The sequence below is a fragment of the Hordeum vulgare genome, chromosome 4H (genome assembly GCF_904849725.1).
Source record: "Hordeum vulgare subsp. vulgare chromosome 4H, MorexV3_pseudomolecules_assembly, whole genome shotgun sequence".
NCBI classification, from domain to species: Eukaryota; Viridiplantae; Streptophyta; class Magnoliopsida; order Poales; family Poaceae; genus Hordeum; species Hordeum vulgare.
In genome coordinates this window covers 553,180,549-553,190,517 of record NC_058521.1, presented here as the reverse complement: position 1 = coordinate 553,190,517, position 9,969 = coordinate 553,180,549, and the positions used below count along the sequence as shown (strand labels likewise).

Genomic DNA, 9,969 nt, shown 5'->3' with positions numbered 1-9,969 from the left:
GCTCTAAGTAATATCGATGCGGGGCCCACCGGAAGCGGGGAAGAGTAGTGCATGGTAGGTCGCCTTCGCTCGGGTCCCAAGTAGGCCATCGCACCTTCCCTCTCGTTGAAGTCAAGAATTGGTGGGCTCAACATCGTCAGCCAATTAGCCGCTTGATGGCGAGCTAGAGGCGGGAAATTTCACTTCCCAGGCTCCGGAGATGGGGGTTACAGGGGCGGAGCTGAAGAAGTCGAAGGTAAGAGCCGAAGGTTTAGTTCTCGGGGCTTATGGCCGGACATGGGAAACGAGCGTCGACGATCATTTAGATTAGGTTTAGAATAGGGTTTAGTTAAAAGTTGTCCAAAATATATGAAAAATGTCCAAAAAGTAATGAATTTCATTCGATTTATATGAGAAATCACCTTGTTTACATGAGTTTTGTCTGGTTTAGTTAAATCGTGTTTAAAATGTATATAAATAGTGTTGAGTGACCGGCTTTCGCATCCGGTCCACGGATTGAATCCCCTATCCGTGAAGGCAGAAGCAAATATGCGGGTCAGTGTTTGAGGATGCCCTTGTAGACCAGAACAACCATATATGACCGAGATTTGATATTCACTATTACACTAGACACACGGTGGTAGTTTCGTAAATCTTAATTGTGATTAAATCGTCAATGCATCATTCCCTAAAAATGTTGTCAATGCATCATTTTTGTGCTTATTTATTGCTTGCATGCATATGTACATATATATTTTTTCTGAAAAAAGCATTGAACTGTTAGGGCTACTTGTGTGGCTGTAATAACTTGTTATCACGTACTCCCTCCGTTTCAAAATAAGTGTCTTAAGCTTAGTAAATTTTGTACTAGAGCTAGTATAAAGTTGAGACAGTTATTTTGGGACAGAGGGAGTATTTAACTTGTGTTCGTCAAACCAAGTCATCCTTTCCCACAAAAACAAAAAGGGTAATGATGGGGTGGTGCCACGGAGCAAACACGGGAGCAACTACTCAAGTTGTACACCTTTGTCATTGAAAGGGGGTAAGTTGTACACCTTTGTCATTGGAAGGGGGTTGCAGCGAACGCTCACACATAGACAGTATCTAAGTGGTGCCTCGAGCTGCCATCACGTGTCACATGACGGCATATCTGTGGGAATACGTTTTTAAGAGCGAAATCATTAGTTAAGAGTTACCCCTTGCAAAGACCACTCATCATTTTCTTAGACACAAAGGTCACTCCACACTTGTTGTAACATGGAATTTTTTTTTCTTCATACATTTGTTTATTTAAAACATTTACCTCTTAAACCGTGCGTCCAAACACTAAACTATTTTCATCGCTAGATTTTTTAGCATTGAGATTTTCAAAATTAAATCTCATATTAATAGGTTTTGACGGAATAAAATCATGAACAAACCGAAAGAAAGCGCAAAATGAAAAAAAAGGAATAGTAAAAATAACATAAGCCTAAAAGTACGGTCATGGTTTTTCACCTTTTATGGAAACATGGGTTGTGCTTCTATTTTCAAGGAAGCGCAAACTACACTTCTTGAGGAAGCAAGGTCGTGCTTCTCACGAAAATAAATATGTGATTTTACAAGAAGCAAATATGTACAATAAAATTATAATTTTGTTAGAAGCACAATTATGTTTGTTACGAAAGCAAATTTATAGTTTTTATAGAAGTACTACTATATATTTCTTTCAAGAGAAGATGTTACTGTTGTTCGCAAATAAAATCTTTCAAAACATAGGAAAACCAAGCGAAAACCAAAGAAACCCCACGAAAGTATAACATCCACACCCGAAGATGGATACAGTAAAAAAGGTGGGCGGGACAAACAGAAGAAAGGAGCTGGTGGGCTGCTGTTTTGAGGCCCAGAAGTAAGTGCACAGTGTATAAAATTTCATGGACTGGACGCGTCACGGCCCATTCAGCCTTGCTGAAACTTTGCCGTGCAAGGAAGGTAAGCGTTGGCTAGTTGCTCTGTTGAATCGAACTACAGTAGTGATTTCGAGCAAACGCGCATGCTGGAGGAGAGGTAAACTGTCCGAAGCCCGCGATGCAATTCACTGGGCACCAGACACACGCTGAGAGAGAGGTATACCGCATACAGGTAAGAGCATCTCTAGCACACCTCTTAAACCGCAAAATTAAAAACCCATTTTTCAGTTGCCAAAACGTGTTTTAAAGATCGATTTGAGCCGCGATCGAACAAAACCCCTAAAATGAAACTTTAAAATTGAATATTTGTTTTACATTTTTTTTTCTCAAGTCCTCTTCTTTCCCTCGTATGTGTTCATAAACAATGCACGATACAATCAAGTACGAAACCATGAACGTTCAGAAAAACGCACAAAACTAACTCGTCCGTGGCCAGACCGATCCAGGATCGACGTAGCGAGTTTCTCCGTAGTTGCTCGAGTTTCCGACATGAATCAATTCAAACAGTCAAATTCGAAGCCGCGATCGCCGTAGCTAGCTGAATCAATCCACGAGATAGCTAGCTAGCTCTCTTGCTCAATCGAGCTAGCTAGCTCAATGGATTCGAACGGCCGCGGGCAGGCGCAACGGTCGGGACGGGCGGCTAGCGTTCAGGGACGGGCGTGGCGATGTCAGGGGGGACGCACAATAGACGTGAACGACACACGCGAAAGTTTTCATGACAGTTGGGCTTCCGTCAACTGATTTCTCTCGATACAGGTCAGGTTGTACGCGGAGCGGGATGCGTCTCCCCGCCAAACAGTAAAGCGGGAGAATGTTGCGGCTGCGGGCGCTTGCGGCTGGCCGCCACACACCGCCAGAATCAGTGCGGGCAGTGCCGCGGCCCGCATCAGTCCGCATAGACCCGTATAAAACAATTAGACACGAAAGCAACACTACGCACAGCGGTCAAAGCTTGTCTACCTTGACGAAATTCAGAGCAAAACAATTAGTATTTCTTCTCATAGCCTATCATTAATACACCAAATCAGAGATGGATGGATACTGAACACATAAAATCACGAGAGAAGGGTCAATCAAATGAAGAAGCCAAGAGTGGCGAGTGGGGCTGTGTGATGTTGTAATAACCTTCCATTCGAGGGAGAAGTCGAGGCGGGCGGTGAGGGCGGAGCTGGCGCCAGCAGAGGAGGCAGAGGACGGCGGCGAGGGCGTCGGAGCGGCGGTCGAGGGAGACGTAGAAGGCCCCGTAGACAACGATGAAGACCGCGACGGTTCGCGGAAACTGACGGTGAGGTCGAGGAGCAGGAGGGCCGTGAGGAAGATGGGCCAGACAAAGAGCGCGTGGATGAAGACGTTGATCGGGTTGTTGTGGTACGCGCCATAGAAGGCGACATGCAGCTCCAGGTTGAGGAACCCGTCGCCGCCGACGACGATAAGGCGCTGCCGCTCGCAGACACAGGGGGCGCGGCGAAGGAGGCCGCGGCACCGGGAGGGACGGACGGGGAAACGGCGGAGGCGCCTGCAGTGCGGACCCGAAGGAGGCGGGACGGGGCGGGGTGAAGTGTCGCTCTACTCTGGAGTCTCGATTGCCGCATCTACTGTGGAGTCCGGATTGTTGTAACCCGCATCGTTACACGGGATAGCGGGACGCCCAACAAACAAAGCGGCGTGACCGCTTGAGCGTCCTAGAGATGACGCACACAGCCCAGCGGTGTTTCCCGGGCATATTTTGTGGGGCGGCGCGGCGGCTTAGCGGGATGTCCCGTCACTTGCATTCCTAGATACAGAGCATCGTAGAAGTGTACGTGAAAACTGTGTTTTTCAGATGAGGAGAAGCCTTTTATCGTGCCCCTAAAAAAATTACAGGTCAAAGTCATTTATGGGTTTTATTCAAAAAAAATTTCACCTAAAATTATAAACCAACGGTTAATTATTACGGGGTTTGGTAGAGATGCTTTAAATGGTGCAGATATCGGAGAAAAAAGTATCCTGGGCCTGGGCCAACAGCACTCGCTCGCTCGCGCCTTCCGCACCGATCAATTTCCTCTCCGTCGCCTGAAGAAAAAGGCAATTTCCTGTCTGAAACGTAAAACACGCTCATAAAAGGAAGTCGTCACACGTCGGGACATCTGCCTCGCGACTGACCGCTATCCGTTCTCTGGGGTCTACGCGAGTCGCCGTGAAAGTTCACCGTTCGTGCCCGAGCGGCAACGAAAATGCGGAGCAAACCACCGGACAAACACCACGGCTGTTTCCCATTTCGACGTGACAGTCCAGTCGCAGCAACAGTACAAAGAAAATAAAGAAAAAAAGAAAAACGAGTATCACGGTTCTACTACAAATCACATGACGATGGGAGTTCTCTTCCTCTTTGTCCGGACTCGCCTGTGGCTCCAGCAGCTCCCTTCGTCTCCACGAAACCCCCGTCAACAGCGCACAAGTGATGGACATAGATAAAGAAAATTCACCGCGTGCTACAAGCCAAACGAACCTCATATAGAATTCAAACAATTCAAAAAAAACGAACCTCATATGGTGCAAATCCTTTTCGCATCACACGATCTGTATATACGATTCAAACGGCGTGGCACTGTACGACGCGCGTGCGTGCGTACGTACGTACGTGCTGAAGTTACGTACGACCCGTTCTCTCTCGCGCGCGTGAACGTACTGGTAGTACAGTGCGTAAGCACACGTACTGTAGTAGCTAGGAGGACAGGTGGCGGCACACCACGTCGCCGTCAGGGGAGGACGGCCGCTGACGCACGTACCACCTGCCCATCTGAACCTTTCACGTTTCGCGTGACAACGGTCGTGGAGTAGATCCATTCACTTTGTGGGAACAAAAAGGAAAAACGTTCACCATTTCCTATTTGTCTTGTATCCAAGAAGCTGGTTTTTGTGGGGTTGTACAGAAGAAGCTCAGCAGCTACATTTTTTTTTATTACTAAATATACAACCTAAATGACAAAATTACCTATGATTGAAAAGGAAAGAAAGAAATACCCAACCCCGCCTTCCAAGCAGACTCGAGGGAATCTTAACCTGGTGAGCCTCCACCCCCTTTGTCCGGCTCCTCCCGTCGTGTCGTCGTCGAAGGAAACCGTTGGGCGACGGCGGCAGGGTTTCCCGTCTCGCGTGCGCGGCGTCCGCCCAGTGCGGTGACGCCGGTGAGTGCCTTTCCTCTCGACGCATCGAGGTGGTGTGGCAACCGCCTTCCTGCTCCTAGCGGTGTGTGTGGCGTGGTGTGGAATCGAGACTGGTCGGCGTGCAGGTGCTTGGGCGCCAGATATGGTACGCGCCCTAATTTGGCATGTCGACTTCTACTAGCGGCGAGGAAGGTGGCTCTAGCGCGGTGGTGTGCAGTTGCGGCAGTGCTTCGATGGTCGGCTCTTTTTGGTGTGTCTGACTATTTTCCTCTTGGTCTCGCTGTGGCATCACGGAGTCGGAGTTGCCTTGGAAGAGCCTAGGTGGCAACGACGAGGGGTGTTTGATGATTTTCGAGGAGGTCTTCGTCGGCGAGAGCCCTGCATATTTCTTCTGCATTTGGTCGTCTTCAAGTCGAAGCTATCTCGTCTATGTTCTACGTGGCCAGTTGTTGTCATAGGTAGATGCAGACTTAGTGTAGGTGGTTGCGGTATGTGCCTCACCGATGAGGATTTGCGGGTGGAGTCGGAGTCGCCTGCTCGCGGAGGAGCGACGACGATGATGATGTCACTTGTAGTCCGCTCTGATGGTGCTCCTCTCTCAACGACATGCGTGAGTCTCGTGTGGATAGCCAGGTTGGCCGGTGTTGCCCCTTTGTGGGATGAGCGGTTTTTGTCCGGTTTTCCGCAATCAACGTGACAATTCTTTTCTTCTTTATTAATAAAATGAGGCAAAGCTTTTGTCTTCGTTTTGAAAAAGAACAGTATATATGAACCTACATAAAACATAATTTAAAACTAACCCTAAATTTAAAAACAAGGTAAATAAAATATGAATAAAAGGTAACCCAAATAAAGCTTTTGTCCACAAGAAGTTTTTTTTGTCATCATTTGTAAATATGACAACTCGGCATAGTTAAACTAACGAGCACACAAAATAGTTTTCTGGTAAAGTTGTATGTAAATATGACAAGTTGGCATATTTAAATTAGCAAACACAACCTATGACATGCTTTTATACCATGTATAATGAAAACTGCTATAAGACTTTGTATGAAACAACATTAAAAAGTGTCAATTAAGTTATTTTTCTAAGGCAAGTAAGTGGTTTATAATATGACAAGTGGGTCAAAAATTATGGCAAGTATGAACGAAAAAAAATAGTTAACGGAACATGTCGACATGGGACTTAGTTTCGAAGAAATCATCGCAAGAAAGTCAATAGTAAAAACGGATTATCGATTGAATTAACGGATAAATCTTTTGAATTTCAATACATAACATCATAAAAGAGACGAGAGGCGTATCCATAGCAAAAATATGCTAGTACATTAATTTTAGCATGCTCTAGTACAAAAGTCTCTGGTGGGATCTTCCAATTCATCATTGCACGGTCACTGTAGCAAACAGTATATGTAGCGACATAATAGGCTACTCTGCACCGCTCTGTGGAAAAAAAAATCATCACACCTTAATCACCAGCGTCTACATGGGATCGAATGTGTGGGAGAGGCCGTCGCACGAGAACTGAATGGTGCGGCGCGGTTAGATAGATTTTCTCAACAAAAAATGTAAATAGAAACCTAAATAAATATAACTTAAATGAAACATGAATTGACAAGTAAGCGACTAAATATAAAACAAACTTAAAAAACTAGTGTTATAGAGACGGCCAGAACAAGATAACATTCCAACATTAATCATTGGCGGTTTCAAGAAAGGGGTGACTTAACGACATCATCGATGAGGTGACGTCGACTGTTGGCTCCTGTTGTTAACCTTGGGCTCCCGCGGCCACCTATGCCGGAAAACAGATCAAGAAAGACCATACCACTGCTACCACCACATCGATTCCAACACCCATCGTTCCAAGACACGCAGACACGTAGGCGTTCAAAATCGAAATCCAAAGATCATATGTCATGACGTCCATGAAAAAAAAGTTGCTCCAAAAGGACAGGAGAGCCGTGTTTGCAAACTTTGGGAAGAAAGAGAGCCCGCACTCCATTGCGCGTGCGCTGCGATTTCGCTAGCAAGCCATCCAGGCAAATCCGACTGCTGGAAGAAAAAGGGGGAGCAGTGACGGGTTCACCTTTGCATGACACGACACAGCCAGCCGCGGGCGACAATGATTCCCATCAACGCGGTGAGCCAGCGAGCGTAAACAGCGGCAGAAACTTGGGATGTTTGGTTGGGCTTCCAGCCAGCTTCCGGCTTCCGGCTTCGAAGCTAAAAGCTTCTATTTAGGAGCTTCCGGCTGCAGCTATGGCTTTAAAGCCAGAAGCCGGAAGCCGGAAGGCGGCTGGAAGGCCAACCAAACACCCTCTTATCGGACCGCGGATGTGGATGGGATCGGACGCGCGGGCACCGCCTGACTTGCGGGCCCCGCCGCGCCTGCCTTCTTCCTTCCTCCTTTCCTCCCACACGCTCCGCCTCCGCCTATTTATCCCCGCCCGCGCCGCACTGCCGTTTTGTTTCGTCTCGTTCCGCTTGGCTTGGCTTGGCTTTCCCTCGCCCGCTCCGCCGTCAAACACCCGCGCTCTCGCTCTCGCCCACACGTGTAGGAGACCAGCACAAGAGGGAGGAAGAGCCCAGAGACAGCCGGAGAGAGCCACAGAGCGTAGCTTAGCCTCGTCGGTTTCTATGGGGGCGGGGAAGGAGGCTCCCGGCGGCGGCGGCGTCGAGGGCGCCGCCGAGCCGCCGCCGGTCGTGCTCAGGATGGAGTTGCATTGCGCCGGCTGCGCCAAGAAGGTCCGCAAGAGCATCAGGGGCATGCCTGGTACGAGCCCGCCTCCGATTTTTCCTGCTCCCCTGCTCCTTCCTCTGCATTCTGTCTCTGCTCCGGCGGCTGATTCTCGTGTTCTGGACAGGTGTGCAGTCGGTGGTGGCCGACGCGGCGGCGAACAGGGTCGTGGTGGCGGGGACGGCCGACGCGGCCGCGCTCAAGGCGCGGATCGAGTCCCGGACCAAGAAGCCCGTCGAGATCGTCTCCTCCGGCGCCGGCCCCGGCCCGGCCAAGCCCCCCGCAGCAGCCCCCGCCCCCGCCGGGGCCGAGAAGAGCAGCCCCGACAAGGAGGGCGACAAGGAGAATCCCGACAAGGGCGGCGGCGGAGCCGACAAGGGGGATAAGGCCGGCGCCTCCAAGCCGCAGCCGCCCAAAGAGGAGGAAGACGCGGCCAAGAAGCAACCGCCCACCCACGCCGAGGAGAAGAAGCCCGCCGCGGAGCTCCAGGTCGGTACACAAGCGGCATGTCCTCCCCCCACGCAATGCTCTGCCCCCAACCACCACCACCATTACCACGCCCGTCCCACCGACCTCGCCGCTCACCGCGTCCCCGCTTCCGTTTTGCTTTCGCAGGAGTCCACGGTGCTGCTCCGGATCCGCCTCCACTGCGACGGCTGTGCCGACCGCATCAGACGCCGAATCTACAAAATCAAAGGTGCGTTTTTTGCTGCGATTCCTCTTAAATTCTTCTTAATTCTTCCAATTCCCGGTCCGTTCTGCTGTTGATTTTGTGTATTCGGTTTCGAAATTGACGCCGTTCTCTCTGTTCCTTCAGGGGTCAAGGAAGTGGTGCTGGAGGGCAATGCCAAGGACGAGGTGAAGGTCACGGGCACCATGGACGTCGCCGCCATGGTGGCCTACCTCACCGAGAAGCTCAACCGCGCCGTCGAGGCCGTCGCGCCCGGCAACAAGGACAAGGGCGGCGGCGACGAGAAGAAGGACAACAAAAGCGCCAGCGACGGCGAGAAGAAGATGGACAAAGCGGCGGGCGGCGACCACGTCGTCATGAGCCAGGACAAGGGGAAAGGCATCGAGGTGGCGGGCCCGTCCATGGCATCCGCCGCAGCATCCATGGCGCCCGCGCCCGTCCAGGCGAGGACGCACCACGTCTCGCCGTACGGCCAAGTCCCGTACCTGCAGCCGCAGGGCCCCCCGCCCAGCTACTACAGCCCCTACGGCGGCAATGCCGACGGCGCGGGGTACACCGGCGCCGGCGGGTACTACCAACAACAACAGCATCCCGGCGGCTACTACCAACAACAACAGCACCCCGGCGGCTACTACCAGCAGCAGCACCCGGGCGCCGACGCCGGCGGGTACTACCAGCAGCCACGAGAGGCCGGCGGGTACTACCAGCAGGATAATCCCAACCCCCAGGGGGCGTACCCGCCGCCCTACCACTTCGACACGGCGCCGCCCCCGCAGATGTTCAGCGACGAGAACCCCAACTCGTGCTCCGTCATGTGACGTGACTTGACCCGCCGCCCGAGAAACTTTCTTCATCAGCGCCGACGACGACGGCCGGCCGGCCGGGAGAGAAGAACAATGCTGACGTAGCAGCCGACAGCGACGAGGCTCCGCTGTACAACTATAGCTTAGCTTAGCCCTAGCAGTCACGCGGATCGGGGGCAGCCGTCCATGCACCGATGCGTGCCTCGGATCAAATTTTGGTTTCCCCTGCCGCCCCGATCGACCATTGTTTTCCCCCACGAGCTCCATTGGTTAATTAATTAATTTGAATTTAACGCTGGTGCTTCGGTTGAATCACGAGAGTAGCAGATGAAATGAAACGAGGCCGGCGAATGGGTCGCGGATTGCGTGCGCGCTCGTTCGTGGCGAATTAGGCGTTGAATCGTGGACCGGCCGCTGCTCCCGTCGATATGATGGAGACGTGGTACTACTTGGTATCAATCGTTCGTCGATCAAGACGATTGAATCAGCGAAGATCTCCACACCACATCAAGGAGCGATTAACTACGGGGAGTACACCCTCGCTCATTGGGCCATGAGTCGTGACGGGCAAGAAAGTTTGCAGGCATTTAATTTTGTTTTGGATTGGAAAGCTGGCCTTCTCGATGGTAACGATCGATCGACGTCGTGGCGGCGGCGA

General features: G+C 51.1%; 1 protein-coding gene and 1 pseudogene across 1 annotated transcript; one reads left to right on the top strand and one right to left on the bottom strand.

The window, feature by feature from the left end:
* Nucleotides 1–2,876: 2,876 nt before the first annotated feature.
* On the bottom strand, nt 2,877–4,187 carry LOC123450743 (annotated as a pseudogene).
* Nucleotides 4,188–7,527: 3,340 nt separating this feature from the next.
* LOC123446963 (heavy metal-associated isoprenylated plant protein 6-like) lies at nt 7,528–9,604 on the top strand. The gene is made up of 4 exons (XM_045123511.1): nt 7,528–7,853; nt 7,945–8,306; nt 8,433–8,514; nt 8,635–9,604. Exons 1-4 carry the CDS (start codon nt 7,718–7,720, stop codon nt 9,324–9,326), a joined length of 1,272 nt encoding a protein of 423 aa, XP_044979446.1. The 5' UTR covers nt 7,528–7,717; the 3' UTR covers nt 9,327–9,604.
* Nucleotides 9,605–9,969: the final 365 nt, after the last annotated feature.

What these genes read in the sequence shown, in the direction of transcription:
- LOC123446963 (XM_045123511.1), top strand. Translation starts at nt 7,718, where the DNA reads ATGGGGGCGGGGAAGGAGGCTCCCGGCGGCGGCGGCGTCGAGGGCGCC. An exon ending in AGCCCGCCGCGGAGCTCCAG is followed by an intron (nt 8,307 to 8,432) that starts GTCGGTACACAA and finishes TTGCTTTCGCAG; the next exon opens with GAGTCCACGGTGCTGCTCCG. An exon ending in CCGAATCTACAAAATCAAAG is followed by an intron (nt 8,515 to 8,634) that starts GTGCGTTTTTTG and finishes CTGTTCCTTCAG; the next exon opens with GGGTCAAGGAAGTGGTGCTG.